Source organism: Myotis myotis, unplaced genomic scaffold (genome assembly GCF_014108235.1).
Source record: "Myotis myotis isolate mMyoMyo1 unplaced genomic scaffold, mMyoMyo1.p scaffold_m19_p_6, whole genome shotgun sequence".
Lineage (NCBI taxonomy): Eukaryota > Metazoa > Chordata > Mammalia > Chiroptera > Vespertilionidae > Myotis > Myotis myotis.
In genome coordinates, this window is record NW_023416368.1 from 56905815 (window position 1) to 56929531 (window position 23717).

The 23717-nt window shown below is 41.8% G+C and overlaps 1 protein-coding gene across 8 annotated transcripts in view; it reads left to right on the top strand.

Annotated features, from left to right (window-relative positions):
• Positions 1-23717, top strand: part of FAM160A1 (family with sequence similarity 160 member A1) — a 210988-nt gene that overhangs the window by 113096 nt on the left and 74175 nt on the right. For 5 of the 8 annotated variants that reach the window (XR_004968310.1, XM_036313912.1, XM_036313914.1 and 2 more), the window contains 2 exons: positions 9377-9608; positions 20340-20966. Coding sequence is in view for 7 of the 8 variants with exons in the window: in XM_036313912.1 (XP_036169805.1) it covers positions 9504-9608; positions 20340-20966 (732 nt within the window). In the remaining variant the exon portion in view is untranslated. Of the gene's footprint in view, positions 1-6643; positions 6736-9376; positions 9609-10998; positions 11489-20339; positions 20967-23717 lie in introns of those variants that run through there. The other 3 variants (XM_036313913.1, XM_036313917.1, XM_036313919.1) reach the window with 3 other exon arrangements.

Here is a 23717-nt window from a genome sequence, read left to right on the forward strand (position 1 = left end):
TTTATTTTTCTCCATATGATGTCTTCTCTTGATGATAAACTGATCCTGACAATAATATATATGTGAGTAGTAAAAACTTGAAACCAGTAGGTTTTTATCACATACTTCTAGAACAGGGGTGGGCAAACTTTTTGACTCGAGGGCCACAATGGGTTCTTAAACTGGACCGGAGGGCCGGAACAAAAGCATGGATGGAGTGTTTGTGTGAACTAATATAAATTCAAAGTAAACATCATTACATAAAAGGGTACGGTCTTTTTTTTATTTTTAGTTTTATTCATTTCAAATGGGCTGGATCCGGCCCGCGGGCCATAGTTTGCCCACGGCTGTTCTAGAATCTTTTAGTATTCATGGATGAGAAAACGTAGTTGTTTAAATCATAGTACCATTTGTGAGAGGGATTATCCTATTTATATGTAAGGAAGCCTTACATTATTTTTATGTTTATAAAAATTAAATGTGAAATTAGAACTTCATAGTCATAGGTTACCACATAAAGGCCCTACTCGAAGGCAGGCTGCCTTTATCAGTTAGCTCAAGCACCAGTGGTTCACACCCTTTCTGTCATGTTTATGGTACCCAGTAGTTATCTGACTCTTCGTGGCCTGTTTCACAGACGGTCAAGGAAGGTGCCATGTCCTAATCGGCATGGGATCATGTTGGAGGAGACCAGGAGTTTGCTGACTTTTGAGCCTGTTACTAAATTATAATAAATGCTAATCATTTTTTATCCCTGACAAGTCGCCTTGCAGTGCGTTGGGTGGGAGTGGAAGTGCTTAGCCAGCCATGAAATTTGTAAGGCTCGGAGGCCTGAACTGATTATTACTCAAGAGCATGATTGCTCCCAGGCTGGAGCAGCCCGCAAGCTGCTGAGACATACTTTCTCTTATCACCGAAGTCCCAGAAGTCCCACCACTGTCTCTGCAGTGACACCTTCAGAACTGGAGCTGGCCATTTGCCTCTGCTCTGGGGCTCTTGGTGGTCTTACCGTGAACACATCTTTAAAGTAGCTTTTAAACTTTTTTGAAGGGGGGAGCAGTTTATGAGCCCCTTTTAGAGTTGGCTAAAAACTGTAGCCACCTCTCTTTAGAAAAATATGCCCAGCAATTGGTGAGACTCATGGGATACATGGAGAATTTTATTGTTACTTAACTCATTGCACTTAGTAAGTCTTATGCCATGCCTAGATGAAGGATATTTTCAAAAAGGCGGTTTCTTGTGTGGTTTTTTCAAAAGGTAATCCTCACATCCTCTTGATTACTCTGCAGATTACATGCCTGAAAAATTTCATATGAAGACATTTGAAGGACTGCCGTTAGGAAACTAATCCTCATGGATACAGGTGTAAAGACAGGCATTAGACTGAACAGCATAACTTCCTAAAGGCCCCTCCCTTTCCAGAGAAAATGACCAAGACATGTTGGGCATACTACTAAAATTATATTGATTGATTGGGTTGTTGGGGAGACTTCCTTTAAGAATGATCCAGCTTTCATGTTTCAACAAATCTCTCCGTGTGAATAAGAAACTTTTCTGTTTAGTCACTCATGAGCTGATGTCTCAACACTTGCTGTAATTTTCAAAAGCTATAATTTTTACATTCCAAATCTTTGCCAATAGGGGTTTAATTTCTTAAATAGCATTAAAAATTAAGTCCCCAAACAAATTTCAGGTATGAATTTGAATGTTAATTTTAATTTTCCTTTTCTACTTATTCTGTTTATCAGTCAGTTGCCTGGCACTTAGGTATGACCTAGTTGGAGCCTGTTGTAGTGAAGTGAAGATGTGAAACATGGTGGAATTATTTCAGGGCATTAACAGTTTCCCTCAGTCTTATTACTCATTTGAAGTATACCTTTATCAAAGCCTGAAACTGCTTTGAATATCTGTATTGAGAGAATTTTCTTCGTGCACTTGAAATTCATGAGAATTTTTCTGTGAATGAACTGGTGACCTACAACTTGGCACAAAACAAGGTACTGCTTTACTGAAATGATGGACAGTGAACCTGAAAGAGCCAGAGTCAAACTCTATGATGCCTTGTCTAAGTGTTTCGTTGGAGCATCATCTTATACACCAAGAGGTTGTTGGTTCGATTCCTGGTCAGGGCACATACCTAGGTTGAAGGTTCCATCCCTGGTTGGGGCATATACAGGAGGCAGCCGATTGATGTTTCTCTCTCCCTCTCAATTCAATAAACACTAGAGGCCCGGTGCACAAAATTCATGCACTGGCGGGGGGGGGGGCGTCCCTCAGCCCAGACTGCACCTTCTCGCAGCCTGGGAGCCCTCAGGGGATGTCCCTATGGGGAGCGGGCCTAAGCCATCAGTCAGACATCCTTAGTGCTGCTGCGAGGCTTCCATCACCGCTGCTGTGCTAGCCACTTCTGGCTGAGCAGTGCTTCCCCTGTGGGAGCACACTGATCACCAGGGGACCTCTCCTGCATTGAGCATCTGCCCCCTGGTGGTCAGTGCATGTCATAGCGATCGGTTGTTCTGCTGTTTGGTCGATTTGTATATTAGCCTTTTATTATATAGGACTAGAGGCCCGGTGCACAAAAATTTGTGCACTCGGGGGGGAGGGGGTTCCCTCAGCCCGGCCTGTGCCCTCTCGCAGTCTGGGACCCCTCGGGAGATAACGACCTGCTGGCTTAGGCCTGCTCCCGGGTGGCAGAGGGCAGGCCCAATCCCTAGGTGCAGCCCCTGGTTGGGCTCAGAGCAGGGCCGATTGGGGAGTTGGGACGCCGCCCCCTGTCATGCACAGAGCAGGGCGGATTGGGAGGTTGCGATGCCACCCTCAGTCACGCTCAGGGGGGTTGGGGCACCGCCCCCTGTCACACTCAAGGCAGGGTCAATAGGGAGGTTGTGGCACCACCCCCTGTCACGCACAGAGCAGGGCCCATTAGGGGGTTGAGGACCTCCCCCCTATCACTCACAGAGTAGGGCCAATAGGGGAGTTGGGGCACCGCCCCCTGTCACACACAGAGCAGGGCGGATCAGGGGATTGGGATGCCTCCCTCTATCACCCACAGAGCAGGGCCGATCAGGGGGTTGGGGTGCCGCCACTCTCACACTCAGGGCAAGGCCGATGGGGAGGTTATGGCTCTACCCCATCACACACAGGGCAGGGCCCGTGGTGGGGGGCCGGGGGGGGGGGGTTGGGTCGCCGCCCACTATCACCCACAGAGCAGGGCTGATCAGGGGGTTGGGGCGCCACCACTCTCACACTCAGGGCAGGGCTGATGGGGAGGTTATGGCTCTACCCCGTCACACACAGAGCAGGGCCTGTGGGGTGGGGGGGTGGGGCGCCGCACCCTGTCACACACAGAGCCGCAGGGCGATCAGGGAGTTGGGGCGCCTTCCCCTGTCAGGAACAGAGCAGGGCTGATAGGGAGGTTGTGGCCCCGCCCCCTGTCACACACAGAGCCACAGGGCGATCAGAGGGTTTGGGCGCTGCCCCCTGTCATGCTGATCCCGGTGCCGGGAGGCCTCTCAGCTCCGCTGATCCCAGTGCTGGGAGGCATATTACCCTTTTATTATATAGAATAGAGGCCTGGTGCATGGGTGGGGGCCAGCTGGTTTGCCCTGAAGGGTGTCCTGGATCAGGGTGGGGGTCCCCACTGGGGTGCCTGGCCAGCCTGGATGAGGGGATGATGGCTGTTTGCAGCTGGTCACACACCCTTCAGGGTGAGGGTCCCCACTGGGGTGCCTGGCCAGTCTGGGTGAGGGGCTGAGGGCTGTTTTCAGGCTGGGACTGAAGCTCCCAACTGCTCCTTTTTTTCTTTTCTTTTTTTCATTCTGGGCCAGCTTTAGTCTGGCTCCAGCTCTGAGGCCTCAGCTGCTGAAAGAAGGTATCTGGTTTGTTTGGGTTCTATAATCGAAACAATGTATAACTCCAGCTCTGAGATCCGAGCTCTCTGAAAGCTGGTTTCTGGGGTTTTGTTTAGCTTCTATATTTGTTACAATGTTTCTTAAACTGCAAGCTCAGAGGCCGGCAAGGCAGGCGGGGAACATTGCAGTCCTCCGTCACTGAAGCAAGCAAGCCTCATGTTCAGTTTAAGCTGCCTGGCTGCTGGCCGCCATCTTGGCTGGCAGTTAATTTGCATATCGCCCTGATTAGCCAATGGGAAGGTAGCGGTCGTATGCCAATTACCATGTTTCTCTTTTATTAGATAGGATATCCTCAGGTTAGGATTAAATAAAGCGCTCTATGACAGGTTGAGGGTCCAGGGGAGTCAGGGCTATTAATCTTGCCTTTATTTTCCACAGCCCAGCATGCTATGTGATATGACAGTGAGAGAGAAAAGGAAACTGGGCCAGAGGATTAGAGCACAGGGAGGATTTAGGCTTAATAGGATTTTATTAGGCTCTAAGTCGAGGTTGTGTGAGGTAGTTTGACCTCAAATGAATTCCCCTCACTGCTCTTAGTTATAAGTGAGGGCACAAGGTTCCCCTCTTTCAGGTGTTCCCAATATTGGAAGAGTCTTCACTCTTAGATGCAATTTCATGTGATAAGCACTTTTACAGTAATAGACTTTTTATGTGTTTAGTAGCAGCCAGTTTAGGGCATTCCAAAGTGCATTCTAAAACAATGAGGTTTTATACTGGCAGTTGCTCAGGAAACCAACCAACCACAAATGGGGTTTGTTTGTTTATATATTTGAGATGGTTGATTCCTGTGCTTTGGGTTCCTTAAGTGAAATATGCTTCAATTGAAAAAAGCATAGAGATAGAATCCCATTTATTGTTCTTCTTTAAGATTACCTCTTCCCAGTTAGTATCACAGTTGTAATAAAATACACAAAATAATGACTTCTGAGCTGGGAGAGACCTAGCTACTCACCTAAGAGAGGTTCCAATCTAAGAGCCCCATTTTTTATTTAGGGTGTCACAGCTGATTAGAACTGGAACCAGAGTCTTGGGGCTTTCTCTCCTGGTTCAGAGCTCAAGACTCCAAGTGGGGACTTTAAGGTTTTTGACTTCTACACTTGGACAACCAAGCTAAAAACACTTAGCCTTTACCCTTTGTTCCCTACATTAAATCCACCCAAACTCTCCATCCATTTCCATACACCAGTCAGAGAAATGTCAGGTGGGTAGAAGAAGGAAAGGTGGGAAGGGAACCTGCAATGTCTTCCCACCAAGGCCAGGCTATTACTTCTGAATTGGTAACACGAAAAGACTCTTTGCTTCTCTTTTGTCTCTAGGCCTCACCCTACCTGTGTTCTTCACCGTTCTTCTCCTCTTGCTTCATCAAATCCTTTCTTTCTTTAAAAAATCTTCAAATTCTCCCTGTTCATTAGTTCCTTCCCATTAGATCTGCAAATATGATCACTTTTTCCTCAATAAAAATGTTCTCTTGGCTCTGTCTCCCAATAAAGTAGCTATCTATTTCTTTCCCTTAAGGAATTTTTAAAAATTTGTTTTTAAAAGATATTATATTGAAACAGATAAAATAATTGAAGGATGATATGAGATAATATAGAATTATATGCCAAAATGTTTACATTGTAAGTTCAGTCTGTAGTGAAAGGGAGATATATTAACATATAGTCATTCAGGGATTGTATTTCAAGAAAAAATGTAATCCTGACACATTTATAGCTCTCCTAGGTATTGTAGATTTTGAAAGAGTCTGAAATTAGATATCTGTTTATTTGGGAATGAAGTTGAAGGAATTTTTACATTGGAAGGAGGTGTGATCTAGATGACTACAATCTAAGCTTTTATGACCATATGGAGTCTTTTATAATTCTGTGATGTGGAAGCATATGCTTACACTTTTTTTCATAGTCAAATAAAACATATCATATACTTTCCAAAAAGGGCCAATAAAAATCATATAATTTTATGTCAGTTATCCCTGTCTCCAACAAAAATTTAATAGAGTTTTCTTTCCTTATTGATGGAAAATATTTTTACATATAATATTGAGATGAATATATCGACTATCAGTAATATCTTTGGAAAGAATATATTCAGTTCTGTCTTTTCACTATAGAATGTGTGCTGATACATCAGGCTGTCATATATATGATATTATGATAGCTCCTCTACCCACCCCACCCCCATGCCAGAAAATTCAACAACCACACCACAAAACCACGAGCAACCCTTGTTGAAAAAAGAGCCCTTTAGGTATTTTTTTTTGGTGTTGGTGGTTTATTTGGAGAAAGAAAAAGAAATTACTCGTTAGGGTCTGGATGGTTTATAGAGCTCTCTTTTTGGCATGAAATTCAAATTTATGTGCATGTGTGTATTTACGGGAAGAACGGGCTGTGTGCCAAGAGCGGCCAGCATTCCCAGCTTCAGACGCCTTAGGCTGCAGAGGGAACAGGGCGAGGAAGGGGAAATGTCCCATAAAAGCCAGGCTTGTCACACGGCACACATTCCAGCGACTGCAGCCTCTTTTACCATCTCACAGCTTTTTGCTTAGTTTTGTCCTTCTCTGTCCTTCTCTTGGGACTTTCAGTTGTGATCTGAGAGTTAATTAAACAGCTTGGAATTGAAAAATGCAAAAAAGGAAAAAAGTAAAGCCCGATAACAGGCAAAGGCAGAATTATCTTGAAAATCTTGGTGCTGGAGGAAATATATCCTTATACCAGTACATCTCTCATAAATATGGTGCTGTCTCTTCCTTTCAGGCTTAGGTTGCCCTGGGGATATGCCTGTGATGTAATCGTCTAACATGGGAAAGAGAGAGAAAGAGTGGAAATACTCAGCCCTTTGGTCTCTGGTTAGTATTTTCATTTGCAGGATCTTCTGGCATGGTGTTTTGCTATCAAATATGGGTTGCTTGACTTGCCCAACACACCTTTCTCCACTAAGTTTTCTCAAAGTTGTGGTTTCTGGGCTCATGACACGTTTAGATTCCTCAGGCATCTGCCTCAGAAGTATGATCAGATACGTACCAACCAAGTGAGATGCCCTTTTCCCAGAGAAGATCCAGATCCCTTAAGGCAATAGGGCCAGGATTCTAGCCAGCAGGAAGGAGAAGATGGTTTTCTAGAAAGATCCCCGGACTGGGAATTGAGAAACTTACATTCTTTTGCCATCAAAACTAACTTGTAAATTTATGACCTCAGCTAAGATAGTTATTTTGTCTGTAATGCAGTCTCTCTCTCTGAAAGGTTGCATGTAAAGTCCCTTTGAAAACCAACTGAAAGGATCTTAGCATGTGACTGATTTTGAGTCAGAGGCGGTTGGCACGGTATATGTTCCCTTCAAAGCTTTGAACAAGAATCTGAGAATCCTGGAGCTGGAACATCAAGGAGTCTTCTACTTATTCAGCCTCTGGGATAAACCAAAATATCCTGATGTTCCTTATTATGATAATTACATCGTCTGAATAACAGACCTGGATGTTTTTCACAGCAATATTATGTTTAGGACAATGAGGAAGTTGAGTCAGAACTTGTTCTATCTCTCATCACTTGGAGCAAAGCTGCATGCTGAAATGTTATTTGTACGGGCTAGCCTGGTAGTCAAAATGAGGGGGAGAGGCGGACAGTGGGGTCACAGGGAGTGATGGGGACCATGGGGATCATGGGGACTGTGGGGACTGGGAGCGCATACCCTGCATGCTTGGGGTGGCCACTCTTAGTTTTTAAAACACCAAGAAAAAACATGCCTCTCAGGGGCAAAGGGCTGTGGTTGGCAGTGAACAATGTCTTATTGAAAACAACAGTTTTGTACTCTTAGCAACTGTACAATAGGGAATTCACCAATTTAAATAATAAAATATCGTCATAGAAGACACAGCTGCTTTTTCCTGGGGAACATTCTGTGTGCAGTGCTCCTCCTAATAGGCCTCCCTCTTTGTGTACACTTTAGTCTTCTTTAATTCTCCTTAAATATGTTTCTTTCTTCAGAATTATTAATTCTTGTAAGTTTTCTGTCGTATGTCCTAATATTTTTTTAAAAGATCCTTTAATGATGAAGGGTTAGCCTCCCATCCCCCAGCAGAAGCACTTGTTTGGAATATACCTTAACTGTTTTCCAGTGTTTAATTCCACTCCTCACAACACAAAGGTCTAATCCGAATCATCACCTGCAGCCTTCTTTCTTACGGTTCGTTGTTCGTAGGAGGAACAGTTGATTAGTGTTCTCCTGGTATTACCTTTCATATCCATCAGTTGAAAATAGCTGTTTTTGCCCTACTCGTTTTGGCACTATGAGCCTGGAAATTATATCATGGGTTTTGTTTTCCAGTTCTCTGATAATTACAGTGTAATTACCTTTCTCTGATCTCTCTCCAATCTGTATACTAAAAAAATAATATTTTGAATGGTACCCAGTCCTTTTATGGGCTGTTCAAACTGGTGAGATAACACCACTGTGTTGGTTCTTTGTCAGAAAGTAAGCGCCGCACAACTGGATCAGACCCACTGTTCGCTCTGTGACCTCAGTATCTATTTCCTCCCTACGGGGAGTCGGTTGCAGTCAGACTTTCTTCATATTTTATCCACACAATTCACTTCTCATTTGTAAGTGTGCCCTATCTTGTTTTTGATGGATCATTTCTCTCTGATTTGTCAAGGTTACTTGGAATTCTATTATTTTTCAGAAAATCTAGAAACCTTCACTTAGTTTGTGGCCACAAATGACCGAGAATGTGTTCAGTTGCATTATTTAAAAAAAAAAAAAAAAATATATATATATATATATATATATATATATATATATATATATATATATATATTTATCCTAAAAGGCCTGTGGTTGTAATGCCATAACGGCAGAACCATCACCAGGAGGTGCATGGAGCACCTCTCATGGGCCGGGCTGGCGGGGGGTGGGAGGGAAATGGGGGGGTCGGGGGCGGGGGGAGGGGGCTCGGGCTGGTGCAGTGGAGGTGGGGTCTGTGGCTCCCGCAGGGCAGGTCTGGGATCCCGCTGGCGTGGTGGGTCTGGGTCTCACGCAATTTCACTCACTGGAACTCTAGTCAATAATATTAGACCCAGGAGTCTGGGTGCTGTTTCATAACTACCCAAGTTTCATGAAGCCATTTATTTCTATCACTATTAGCTAATGGTTTCCCTGCTTCTGGGTGTTTTTAAACTCCACAGACATTGGCATCATAGTTTCTTGCTTGATGATAGCAACTAGATTTGAGTGATTTAGAATTGTAATCGAGGGGGTTGGTTGGCAGTAGTGGAGAGAATAAACCTAATAATTGCTTAATTTATTCATGTAGCTTTGGGAGACTCATTATATTTTGAGTAGCAAGGTGAGAGAAAAAGGGAAGCCTTCAGATTGAGTAGAAATGTCTATTTCGTAGATGTTTTGTTCTGTGTTGGGCTTTGATTTAAATATAGTAGTCAGTGTCCTATTCAATATACGAACATAATGAGATGCATTTTTTGTTGTCATTACAGGTTTTGGAAGGTGACAATGAAATGTGAAGAAGTTACATTTCTAATGTGATACTTGAAAGTTAGTGACTGCTTGCGAAATTTTGATGAAAATTAAATATGACTTAGAAGCATTGCTTTATGAAAGTTTATGATGTCATCGGTTGCGACTGAACACAAACTCCAGCAGGCTGTGAGCCTGCAGGGAGTTGACCCAGAAACATGCATGATTGTATTTAAAAACCACTGGGCGCAGGTAAAGTATGAGTTTCACCCTCTCTGCTGGTCTAGAGGCCTCCTTCACCCTGACCCAGGGTTTCCTATCTGTGACAGGGTTTCCTTCCAGAAACTGGGAGGAAAGCCCCTTCAGAAAGGCAGGAAAGCAGCTTTCTCTTCTAGCTTTCCTAGAGTAGGTATCTGGTTAAAAACCATGGTTTTCAACACACAACCAATTAGGGCACATGCATGTTCCCCAGCAGTTGGCCTTCAAGTGAATCTGACCTCACTTTCAGTATACTTGACCATGTCTCCATCCTGTCTCTTCCCCTCCTCCCTGCTGATTTCCACCCAGACCTTAGACTCTGACATGACAAAGCACACATTTATTAGATGTTTACCAAGTGTTGTGCTGATTACTTCAAATGCCTTATATCATGTAATCTTTTCCACAAACCCATAAGGCAGTTAGCATTAGCTTCCTCATTGAGGGAATGGAAAATTGTAGAGGTTAAGTAACTTGCTTGAAGTTATGTAACTAGTGGGTTTTCAAGCAAGTATTTAGATTTTGGTCCCTTGACCTCTGTTTTCTACCCTTTTTGGACTGGTGGTCAGGTGTAATTTAAGGGAAGACAGTGCCAGGTGTTACCTGAATTCATTACAAAGCCAATTATAAAAGTTTTTTTATTATTATTATTATTCATTTTGACTTCTCTGTGACTCTTCTCTGATCTGTTTTCATGGATAATTAAGGGTTGAATGTTCCAGCTCACCCTTTTCTCAGGGAGTTTGCAAGTAGTAAAATAAATAAAATTGGCATTCTTTACTACTTGTCCAACATTACACTCCCAGGTGAGCTGGTAAGTGGCTATTTATGTGACAGTTTTTTAATGACTACCCAGTTCCTTCCTGTGTCCGGAAACAGCACATGGGTTAAAGCACTGAGCCTGTAAATCACAGCAATTATGGAGGATACAGTTTAGATCAAAAACAAAATTAATTCTGCTTCTGGGTCATTTGCACTTTGTAGCTTCTTGTCACTATCCAGTCCAAAGCTTCCAAAATTTCTTATGCATTTCTCTGACTTTTCACCATTTGAATCTTAATGGGTTTTCTCTGGATGTTAAGGGCACAGCTGCTTTAGCAAAGGGAAGAAAATAATTCAGGAGTTTTCCAGGTAATAGAATAATACCTTTGGCTTTGTACTTTTGTAAGATTCTTAAAGTGCTAGCTTCAAAGTGGGGTGGTGAACCCAAACGGATGTGCCCAATAGGCTATTGCGTGTGGGAAGAATATTTTAGAAGGCACATTCCCATCTTTATCTTTTAAAATTTTCTATTTTGTGTTTATAATGTACATAATATATTCATAAATTAGTATGTATATGTTTATTAATTTAATTATTTGTCCTTATTTTTTTTTTTAACTTGTAAGATTGCACAGTCAGATGCTCCCTATTGAGAACATTTTCAACCTCAGTCATTTCATTTGGCAGAGGAAGCCTTATCATTCTAATGTGCAGTCTTTGTCCTGGGCCCCATTTTGCTTATTTGTTTGTGTATAATACCTTTGCTTGTAATCACTTCTGCTGGGGTATCTGTGATGTGACCCATTTAGCATTCTGTACCCCTCTTCAAATACATTATATATCATCAACCTCTTGATTTTATGTAGATGGATCATTTGCCCTTTCAGATAGTGTCCTGGGCAAGTTTTCTCCAAAGCTGTGGGAGTGCTGTGAGAATGTCTTAATTCAGGAAGGTGTGAAAATGCTTTTCCATTGGTGAAGAAGGAAATCCTGGTTCCAGAATCATATTTTTCATGTCATGTCCGATATGAATGGCTTCAGCGTTGGCAGACATTTCTGGTTATCTGAAGCATAGCTCCCTCCATTTAGTGCAGAAAAACACCGAGCTGAGGGTAAGTAAGGATAACTTTGTCAGAGAGAATGGTGTTTAGTTAGTAAACACGCCTTTTGTAAGTGGGGATACTCTTGGTCTCGTTGTTAACTTTGGTCAAGTTTCTTACCTCGTTAGTCTTGACTTTTCCTTTGTAACCAATCTGGAAAACGTTCTCGGCTTCTGTGTACTTTCAAAGGCTCTGGAGGGCTTTCCTGTTACCTTTATCAATAAAAATGCTGGTTGCAGAAATTCACGTGGATGTCAACGTGACTATTGCTGGCTGGGGATTTGCTGAGTCCACACTTCAGTATACTACTGCAGGCACCAGGTGGGGGGTCGGGCGGGGGGGGGGGGGCGGGGGGGGGGGACACAGGAATGGACGAGCCTTGGTCTGGGTTTTAAAAAATGTAGAAGTTAATTTGGATGCCAATGTGACAAACATTGTTATAAAATGAATAATAATGATTACAGGGATTAAGTCAAGGGAAAGGACTACTATGGATGGGAAAGGCCTGGGAAATGGAGGCAGTGAGATTTTGCTAGCATGACTGAGGGAAAAGAAGGTCTTGATGTCCGAAAGGTCAAGGACACTGTAGAGTAGGGATATTGGAAACAAATGCTCAGGTTTGACTTTTTTTGATGGTAGAAAAGAGTGAGGAAGTCAGGGCAAGGAAGAGATGTGGGACTAAGTGTGAGGTAAGGAATGAGACCTCCAGTTGATAGGAACAAATGCTATTTATTGTTTTGGAGTTGCATATGTGAGTTGTTCAGGCTGGGGGTGGATGAAGAGCAATTGCAGAGGATTGGGAAATGAGCTAAAATCTGAAATAAACTCCTGTGATTCCTGGGGCTGTAGCCCCTGGGTTTCCCCAAGGCAACCTGGAAGGCCAGTGAGAAATGTGGCAGAGACAGAGCTGAGTGATAAGGTTTTATTTAGTGAAGTGTACATTAGCTGGCAAGTGCAGCACCTTTTTATCCAGGGTGTTTCTGTTTGTTAGTGTGCCGATTCAGCATAATTAACATTGGGCGAGTTCTATTCTACTGCTTACTAATAGCTTCTTTTCCAGACCTTGAGTTTAAAAGCACACTTTGGGGGGGGGGGGGTGAGGGGAGGGTCTCTTGCCCACCTACAACTTGCAGTGTGTCAGGGACAGCTAGTTATGTAACCAACCACCATCCAAGGCAGCCTGTGATTCAGGGCGGGTTTCCAGGGGAGAGTCCTTGAGTGGCCCAGCATTTCTAAACTGTTCCCTGGGTCTAGGGATCTCACGACATCCCAGGTTTGTTCCATAGTGGCCATTCAGGAATAGTTGTATACCTAACAGCGACCCTGGAGAATCCAGGCTGTAGGAAGTAGTCTCTGGCCAGTACTTCCTCTCACCTGAGATGCCATCTTGCATCGTAAGTTGCCAGAGCAGGGAATCTAAAACCCAGATCTGTCTGGATCATTCCTTTAGTTGGAATGATCTAACTTCAGTGGTCTCCCAGCTACAGGCCGGGATGGCACATAGGGTTCATTACGTCCTGGCTTCTTTCATTCCTCATCTCTTATTGAGTTTCCGGAAATACAAAATTACTTGGAGTTCTTAGTCACTGCCCTCCTGGGCTGTGGCATTGTGCTATTTTATGCCTCTCTGCCTTAGGCACTTCCTCTTCTTTCTGCCTGGAATAGCCCTCCCCCTGGTTACATGCCTCTCCTGCAGGTCTCATGTGGGACATCATTTCCTCCAGGAAACCTTTCCGCCCTCTTGTATGCTCTCACTCTGCTCCAGCAGCACCTCCAGTGTTCTCTCATGGTTAGACCAACCACCTTTCACTAACATGACACGCACAGAGTCTTTTTCCCAACCTCGTGATCAGAGACCATTTGTTCACCTACATCTTCAGTGCCAAGAGTATGTTGGCATATTGTGGATTTCAACTTGCTGACCTGAAACACAGGAAACAGAAAATACAACTTTTAGAAGAGAGAGGTGACTTAGAAAACAACTTTGAACATACACTAATATTCAAACACTTTATAATTTGCTACCAGTAAGATCTTTGGACTTGTATTTAATGATCAGTGATCTGGCAGAGTGTGTTGTATTGTGTTAGGTGTGTGTGTGTGTGTGTGTGTGTGTGTGTAATTTTTATAGTAGTCTATAAGACTAGTTTATAGTCTCATAGACTGTTGCTTTTGTCTCTTGCTTCTTTGCTTTTGAATGGAAGAGAGAGCAAGAAGTAAGCACTGGTCCATCAGATAAACTATTGAACTATACTGCCATATGAATCCTCCCCCCCCCCCGCCACACACACTAGTTATTCTTAATGGCACAGTTGTAGTTTGTGAAGCTTCATGGCACATGCTGTACTCATTCTCTATCTCCTTTTAAGCACTGAATCAAGATTAGTTATATACTTAAAGGTGTCTGCTCTTAGAGCCGGGAGAACAGGGGTGGTAGGTTATTAAAAAAATCAGTTATGAATGCACATTTCTTTGTGATTCTAGTTAGTCAGTAGCCCAAAGCATTTCCTTACCACTCTTAGTCTGCAAAAATAAGCTGTTATACAATTTTTTTAAGATAAAGAAAATTTCAGAGCTAAAATAGGGTAATGCTGACTGATGAATAATACTCTTTGTAATATTTTAAGCAATAAGACAAAATTTAAAAAAAAAAAGCTAGTCTATTTAGCAGCCTTTTTCTTCTAAGGAGATGGTGGGGATAGGAAACACTGTGTTATCTAGATTAGTTAATTAAGTCAAATGTCTTCCCACAACGCTGTAATGAAAAATAGGTAACATGTTTTAAGTATAGTGTCTGTGTAGAGCTCCAAGTAGCCTGGCTTTACTGAGAGCGTGTAGAGCACTTGTCCGTGCATTGGAGATGTGCATTTCCACCTGTTCCCCGACACTCATTCTCTTGACCTGCTCTGCTCATCTTCATTCCTTTGGTATGTGCCTTGTCATAGAATCATGACGGAGAGAAATTAAGTAAAGTCTTCGAGAGATGAAAAGTTGGGCAGTATTAGAGAACTCTGTTTAATCTTCATGTCTTAGTAACATTTAAAAAAGTTGTTAACAAACATCTGACCAGTACTTCCTCTCACCCGAGATATTTGTTAACATTTAAAATTTGTATATTTCTTCTCAGCTTTTCAAGTAGCTCTAATTTTGAAGTAGAAAATACAGCAGAACAAAAGCTATGCTTCTTAAGAGCAATGCCGCCAACCTTTCGGACCTCACGGACCACCAGTGGTCTGTGGACCACCGGTTGGCCACCGCTGGCTGCTTTAGAGAGTCAGGGCCTCCCTTCGTGATTCTCTTAGCCCGTCAAGTGGTTACACATGTTGAAATGTCAGCAACTCTCCCATGGTGTGCTTGGCGATGTCTGTTTTTTTGCTGTGGTTGAAATTACAGTGTTCTCTGGAGTATTATTACATAGATCACTACTCTTAAGTCCTTTCCCTAATACCTAAATTTTTAAAAAAGACATAGCTAACTAAGCATTAGTTTATGGTGTTTTATTGACTGATGTCCCTACCATGTTTCTGCATTGCAGTAATTACTGGACTGTCCTTGGTCCCAAGGAGGGATGGCATGTACATGTAGCTCCTGTGTGAACCTGGTTTACACCAGATTTAAACAAGTCTCTGGGGTTCAGGACCGGAGCTGAGTTAACCAACTTGTGCAAGAATACATGTTATTATTTTATGTTATCTTAATACAAAAAGATATGACTTAGTAAAGGTCTCCCACAGGAATAGGTGTGCAAGGAATACCCCAGACTTAAAGACCAGGTGTTAAGTCATGAACAAGTACTGGATGGAAGCTAACTTTTGTTGTATTTATTTGGTACATTAAGTGGAATTTGCTTAAGATTGCTAAATCCTGCCTTTCTTCTGTGTGATGGAAAATGTTGCTTAGTAACTTGGTTTTTTTTCATGCTGCCACTTTTAAGCATTCCAGAGGATTTGGAAGTATGGGTTGTACTCATGTGACTTTCTTAAAATAACTAGGCTCCAACTAAAGTAGCATAAATAATCATCTATTGATTCATGCATATATATGTGTGTGTGTGTGTGTATACACATATATATTATATAGAACAATGTTAAGATGGAGTCAAAGCTAATCTCCTGAGAGGGAAACATTTGTGTTTATTGTGAAGAATAATCATTTGTTATCTTGAGGTGTGATTATGTGATTTATGTAGATCTTTTGATTCTGAAAGCATTTGAATTTTCTGTTTAGAATTTGTGAATATTTGAAATCCGGGCCCATTTGCAATGACTGATGGGGCGCATCATTACAGCTAAGGATAGGAGTAGCTAATATTCCTTTATGAAAGAAATATGCTATTTGTTCATCTTATTTAGCCCCGATAATCCTAATATATAAGATTCAGTGGTTCTCAACCTTCCTAATGCTGCAACCCTTTATACAGTTCCTCATGTTGTGGTGACCCCCAACCATAAAATTATTTTCGTTGCTACTTCATACCTGTAATTTTTCTACTGTTATGAATTGTAATGTAAATATCTGATATGCTATATGTGTTTTCTGATGGTCGCGACCCACAGGTTGAGAACCGCTAGATGATCATTTGTATATCAGTGTTAACACTGTTGATTTTTTTTCATTTGTTTCTTTTTAGAGTTGTGATAACTTACATGTGGATCTATATATGATCTGGGCTCATAATTCGCACACATACATACCAGCTTGTATTTATTAAAGCTTGTAAATCAACACATGTCTGGCTGTGCTCAGCAAAACATTTACAGTATAATTTCTGATCTCAGCTGGTTTACCCACTTAATGACCATGGACTTTATCAGGGGTTGATTCGTTTCTTAAATGATATTTGCAGCCTAATGAAGTGAACTTGTTTAGTAAAAGAAATATTTGCCATGTGTATTTTGCTTGCTTCTGCTTTGTTCTCTGCTTGGATCCCTCCAGCCCCCCAGTTGAATCCCTAAGACTGAGCGTATCCATAGTTGAGAAGAAACTGGGGCTGGGAAATCTGGGGCAAGATTGAGAGTATGAGAGAGAGAATATAATCAGAGAATGGGCAAGGCCTGGGGATGCTGCTGGGGGCAGTGTGGGATCATGGATCCTAGACCTGGAAGGTCAGAGTTGATACATAGGTGAACATAGGCAGCAAGCAAAAATCGGGGACACAGGAAAATTGGAGTTTGGTGGGTACAAAGGAAAATATAAGGAGACGTCCAGATCACATTAGGAACCAGTCTGCAGAAATTGAAAGAGCTATGACACCACCTGGGCAGCAAACTTGGAACATGAGAACTGAAGTTCTTTGGCATTTCAGTGCAAGTTGTGCTCTAGCCAAGAACTTATAAGGCATTCCCTGTTTGGACAGGAACCAGGCCCAGAGTGTGGGCCCCCAGAGCCCACTTATAAAAGCAGGTCATGGGTGTGTCTGCCTGGAAGGGGAAGGGAGGAGGCCTGGGAGGGTCCTGGCACCTAAGGAGAGAGGTTAAGGACTTGTGGCAACACAGGCAGAATCAGCACTTCCCTGGGCATTGTGCACTCCATGACTCACTGGCCGCGGTTGTAACACACCCATCTTCCAGGCAGTAAACCACCCCTGGGCTGGGAATGAATAAAGCACTCTTGATGGTTCTGCTCCATTCCAGGTGATCAGCAAGCCTTGTATCTCCATAGGTGTTTATAGCTCTGTTCTCATGTTTCTCTGCCCATTAACCCAGAAGGCAGTGGGAGCTACACTGTAAAGATGCTCTGACTTAAAAGCTGCTAAATAGTTTGCATTTTATATAAAAATCTCAGTTCTCTATTTTAGATTTTTCATAGAAAAAAATTGTTTGCAAAGAAATACATTGGAATAAACAATATTCACGAGAAAAATGTAACTTATGATTATGTATATAGTTTTTGTGTGTATTACTTGTGTACATTTAGATATATAATATATACATGCATGCATATAAGTATAAATACATATGCATAAATATATATTGCTCAGGAATTTCTGAGGATGAGATTTCCAATTATTAATTTTTTTTAACTCAGTGTTTTGGTCCTTTTAAAAAATACATTAGTACAAAATTACTTTGTCTAATTTTATTTTTACTTATATTATGAAATTAGATCAATTTATAAGAAAGAACTTATGAACCTGACTATCTCATTTATATCTTTTCAGACTCACTTCTAATCATACATCTCCTTGTCAAATATTTAGTTTTTAACTTAAATTATTTTATACATACACTTGCAGGTAATTATATGATTAGTGTTTTAATAGCTTTATTGTATGGTGAGGTAACATTTTGATTGTAATTCTCTTCTTTTTGACCATTTAGGTAAATAATATTTTTATTTTTCATTATTAAAAATATCACCAGTGTGAGCATTTATTAACTAATTATTTTTGGGTTGTTTCCTTTAGGCATTTCTCCCAAAGTGAGATTAACAAGTCAAAGGGGAGGAACAATTTTCGTAGTTTTTGTACATATTGGCAGGTTGTTTTCCAAAGGGATTGAGCTAATTTGCTATGCCACTATTGATGTATAATGTCCCAATTTTAGATAGTTAAGGCAGCCTGAGCACACATGAGAAGTATAATTACATTTCTACCCCAAAGCCTGGCTGTATAGATAGCTCTCCTCTCATACATAAACTTAATATGTGGACATTGAAATTATAGAACTGATAAGGCAGGGCAGCTAATTTGTTCTTCAGAACTTGGAGCCTTAAAGTTAGGGCTTTGGAGTTGGAGACTATGCTGTGTTGACGTGGAGCCCCCTTTTGGACAAGTGTGGTACTGTGATCTCTGTCACCGAGGCCGGAGCAAAGGGAAAGGGGGATGGGTCCCAGCATTTCTGCCAGTGAGGTTATCAGGCCTTTGAGGAATTCTGGGCAGCTTCTTGGATGTTAGGAAGGGTGGGGGCATTCTGGAGTCGGCATAGAACGAAGGAGGGCATGTCCAGTGGGCACGCTGGAGTCACCGGTCATTGAGCCACGTACCTCCTGGGTAGCTGCTAACCAAAGGTCTTTCTTATTGAAAATGTCAGCCCAGGAGTGCTGGGGTGATTTCTTCCTTTGTAACAGAATTGTTAATTTTATAATAGAAGTGGATTGAGATGACAGACTCTGTAGAATTCTGTTCATTCTATAAGGATATAACTTGCCTGGCTTATAAAGGTTCCTTTGCCCTGTTTCTGACAGGGGAAAACTTAGAACTCCCCCTGAGAACTAAACTTCTGTCATCGCTCTCATGCATGCTGACACAGCATCGTACCATTGCCAGCTTCTCCAGTGACTTGCAAACATTCTGTAACCTAAATACAGAACATGTAACCGCATGTTACAGAACTGGGCCAGGAGGGTGCTGCATGCAGTTCAGACAGGCAAAGCGGAATGACAATGAAGCCATCAGTGTTTGGTTTGTTTAAAAATTATCATGTGGATAATTGTTACCATAAAAGTCATAAAGTTACATGGGAGTTGAGATAAAAAACATTGTTTTAGTTTCCAGGTGCCAAGGTAGAAGTCAGTATTGATGGGCAGAGAGAGGCAGGGAGCATCCACAGGCTAGCAGTGGCAAGGGAGAGACGCACCATGACCCGATTAGGGATTTATTCTTTTTTTTTTTTTTACTGTCAGTTGACTTTTTCTTTTTGGTGGTCAAAGATATATAATGAAGTTTGCCATCTTAATTAACCATTTTTGTTGTTGTTAATCCTCACCTGAGGATATTTTTTCCAATGATTTTTAGAGAGAGAGGGAAAAAGGAGGAAGAGAGAGCGCGAGAGAAATATTGAGGTGAGAGAAACACATCAATTGATTGTCTCCTGCACGCACCCCAACCAGGGCTGGGGATTGAACTTGCAACCCAGGCATGAACCCTTGACTGGGAATTGAACCCATGACCCTTCAGTGCACAGGCTGGTGCTCTACCCAATGAGGAACAACTATCAGGTCCATCTTAACCATTTTTAAGCATATAACTCAATGGTATCAACCACATTCACAATGTTATGCAACCATCACCACTATTTCCAATACTTTTTCATTACTCCAAACAGAAATGCTATACGTTAGGGATTTCTTTTATAATTGGTTATCTCAGAACTTTTTCTGGCTTCAAGAAATGCAGACATATGCCATATGTTAGAGCTGATTCTGCTAGGTATATGTCTTTTGTTAACCAGTTTCCTCTCATCCTTCCTAATGTTGCTTGCTTGGCTGAAAAGGGTGCTCGTCCAAGTAGAGGAGGGGAGGAGAATGTTCTCTCAAGGGCCTATGAGGATCTGTGTTCCTCTGTTGAAATCCTCAAATCAATGCTATTTATAGGAGAACACAGGTAGTCTTGCTTATTTAATGTATTTTAAGATTAAAAAGCAATATTTTTGACAAGTTAGAAAAAATTTAAGAACTTGTCATCACTTTGACCACAAAAATGGTTTATATTTTTCATATTTCTTTTTGGTCTTTTTTTCATGTTTTTGACATGGTTGATAATGATGGACCTAATGATATAAAGTAACTGATTTTTTTCATCTAAAATATCATTTACAAGTTTTTATTTTGCTCAATCGTCTTCATAGCAAGAGGCCCAGATATGCATGTGGCTTAATTTGCATAACCATACTACCTTCTTTAACAGTTAGGTTGCCCAAAATGATAACTATTATAAATGAATATCTGCAAACATCTTCCTTCTATAGTTTAACCTCTTCATCTTATTCTCATGAGAGAGAGAGAGAGAGACAAACACAGTGCTCACCTATTTCTTGTGGGCCATGGCTCCCATATCTTCCGTGAAGATTTGGCACAATCGGTGCCCTGTTTTTGTCATTATGGTAGACATCAGTTGGTTGACAAATGTTTGGTTTGGTTACAGGTTGTGAAGATCTTAGAGAAGCACGACCCCTTGAAGAACACCCAGGCAAAATACGGGTCCATCCCTCCCGACGAGGCCAGTGCAGTGCAGAATTATGTAGAACACATGCTCTTCTTGCTGATTGAAGAACAAGCCAAGGATGCTGCCATGGGGCCGATTCTGGAATTTGTGGTCTCTGAGAACATAATGGAGAAACTCTTCCTTTGGAGCCTGAGGCGGGAGTTTACTGATGACACCAAAGTCGAGCAGCTAAAGATGTACGAGATGCTGGTCACCCAGTCGCACCAGCCTCTGCTGCACCACAAGCCCATCCTGAAGCCCCTGATGATGCTGCTGAGCTCTTGTTCGGGAACAGCCACCCCCGCTGTGGAGGGGAAGCTGGTTGTCCTGCTCAACCAGCTCTGTTCCATCCTTGCCAAAGATCCGTCCATCCTGGAACTCTTCTTCCACACGAGTGAGGACCAAGGGGCGGCCAACTTCCTCATCTTCTCCCTTCTAATTCCCTTCATTCACCGAGAGGGGACCGTGGGTCAGCAGGCCCGGGACGCTTTGCTTTTCATCATGTCTCTCTCTGCTGAGAACAGCATGGTGGCCCGTCACATCGTCGAAAACACCTACTTTTGTCCTGTAAGTCCCACTCCCCTCATTGCCATGCTTTCCACCCAGTCCTCTTTCCTTTCTTGTGCTGGTGATAAATACTTTATTAGTCCTTTTCAGCCAGTTGTACTTGGCACCTTCTTTGGAAAGATATTTACAGGATATCTTTGGGAGGGGCCAGGGCAATCTTAAATCGAGATGCTATTTGGTTGAGCAGTGTCAGCTCAAAATATGGAACCTACATGTGTAACCGTGTCTTGGTTCACTTCTGTGGGGTTAGAAACTATTTTAGTTTTCTCTAAGAGCATGGCCCGAGCAATTGGTAAGACCTGCTCTTTTTGTATTTTTAGCTTCTCAGGTTTATTGTGCACCAACGGATCATGGCATGTGGTGAGACCCCTCACAGCTGGTCTCACAAATTAATTTGTTTCTCAGCAAGATAATGACCATAATTGTGGATACAAAGCACCGACTTTATTTTTTTAAAAATAAGTACCTATTTGCAGTTGGAGGTAGTTAGAAAGACTCTATTCTGTATCGTTTCTTAACCATTGGTATGGTGAGAAGTAACGTGTAAGGTCGCTTGCAGATGGTGGAATAGCCCAGGTCCAGTCCCAGTTCCAGAAAATAATGGGAGCTGTCTGGGACTCTTGAGGTGCCTCAGGGCTCTGGTCATTATTTTGGCATTAGTGTTGGCTTTGGAAGGAAGATTCAGAGGACAGATTTGTATCTTCTTCTGGCCTGTCAGTTATGTTGGGCAACAGCTATTTTTATTTTCTCAACTCAGTGAACATTTCTGGTTTATTTCCATTGTCTGTTCTTTTTACCAGTTGCATCGTTGTATTTCTTTATAAACTATAGTGCCTTAAATATGCCTGATTCTGCTGGCAGACTGCGTAAGACCATTAGTAATTTTTTTTTTCCTTTTGGAACAGGCCAGGCAAGTTGACATAAGTAGATTAGATTCATTGTTAATTAACACTATATGGGTAGTTCTTGAACAGGCATGAGGGCACTTAGAGGGCATTTAGAAATGTATGTGGGGTGTGTTTGGTTGTGATAGGGGCATGTGGTGGCTGGGGAGGAATGTAGTGTGAGGGGGCCAGGGATGCTGTACAGCAGTTTGTGGAATGGTCTTGCCCAGTAAAGAGCTGACCTGCTTGAAATGCTAGTAGCAACCCTAGTGAGTAATACAGTGTATTTTGCTTTGAGGTCCAAAAGCAGTAATTTTCTTTATACTACTAAATTCCTATTTCTACTAATAAACCAGAGTCACCTCATACCTGGTGAATATTTATTTCAGGCCAACAGATAAGTAAAATTTTTTGAAAAATAGAATTTCAGTTAAAAAAATTGAGGATACGAAGTATCTCTTCCCTTCTGGATTCTGACCAATGGAATAAGAGATTGTACAAAGATTGATAGTCACATGGGAAGTGAAGAACTGATTCGTTCATCTGTCCAACATACTAAGTTTCTCTTTCTTTGAGCTGTCTGAAAAAATGTTTATCTTCTACTACAACAACATTGCTCACATCCAGCTCCTCCTTTTTATTCTCATTCCTACCATCTTTGTGTTTAGACCCTAATGTGTCTCCCTACTTTCTTAGCATCTACCAAATTCACCATCTTACATTGTCAGATTATACTCCTAAGAGAATTCTGATTTTGCTGTTTTATGGCTTACATTTCTTCAAGAGCACTCCAAACTGGATATAGCAATTGTAGCAAGCAGAATAATGCTCCCCCCCCTCCCACTTCAAAGCTGTCTACATCCTAATTCTTGAACCTATGCACATGGCTAGTAAGAGATACAGTCAGAATTTGAACCTGGTTAGTTTACCCATGTGTTTAGTCACTACTTTGTACTTAAGTAATAAAATATCAAGACTTATATTTTTGCACCAACCATAATTATAAAGCACCAACCATAAAGAAAAGACTGGAATTAAGAACAAAAAAACACAGACTGGGAGAAGATATTTGCAACACACATAAATACAAGTAATTGGTACCCATAATATACAAAAATATTTGTAGTGCTACAAATTAATGAGAAAACATTAGAAAAATGGGCAAAGGATGTGAATGAACAATTCCCAGAAGACGCCCAAAGCCCATAAACATATGAAAATATGTGTATCTTTCCTAGCATTGGAAATGCAAATCAGTTCACAAAGAGACATCAGATACTGCTTATCTGAGTTGTGAACTGTCGGACATCTGGTAACACCAAGTGTTGTCAAGGGTGTGAAAAAACAGGAACTCTTGAGAATGTAAACTGGGACAATAAATCAGGAGAGCAATATGGCAATATTTAATACAATTGAATATTTGTGTGCCATGTGACCCTGCATCTTCTAGATATCCCCTTAGGGAAGTCTGGCACATGTTTGCAAGGATACATGCACAAAGATATTCAATAGAATACTGATTTGAGGAAGAGAAAAATAGAAATATATTAAAGGAAAGATAAATAGACTGTCTTGTTCTAATAAGGGATGGGGAACCTATATCTCTGCCATTGGCCATTTGGATATTTATAAAATCATTCGCAGGCCATACAAAATTAGCAACTGAAAAATTAGCCTGCAGCCCAGCTGGTGTGGCTCAGAGGTTGAGCATTGACTTATGGACCAGGAGGTCATGGTTTGATTCCCGGTCGGGACACATGCCTGGGTTGTGGACTTGGTCCCTAGTTGCGGGTGTGCAGGAGGCAGCTGATCAGTGATTCTCTCTCATCATTAGTGTATCTCTCTCTCACTCTCCCTTCCTCTCTGA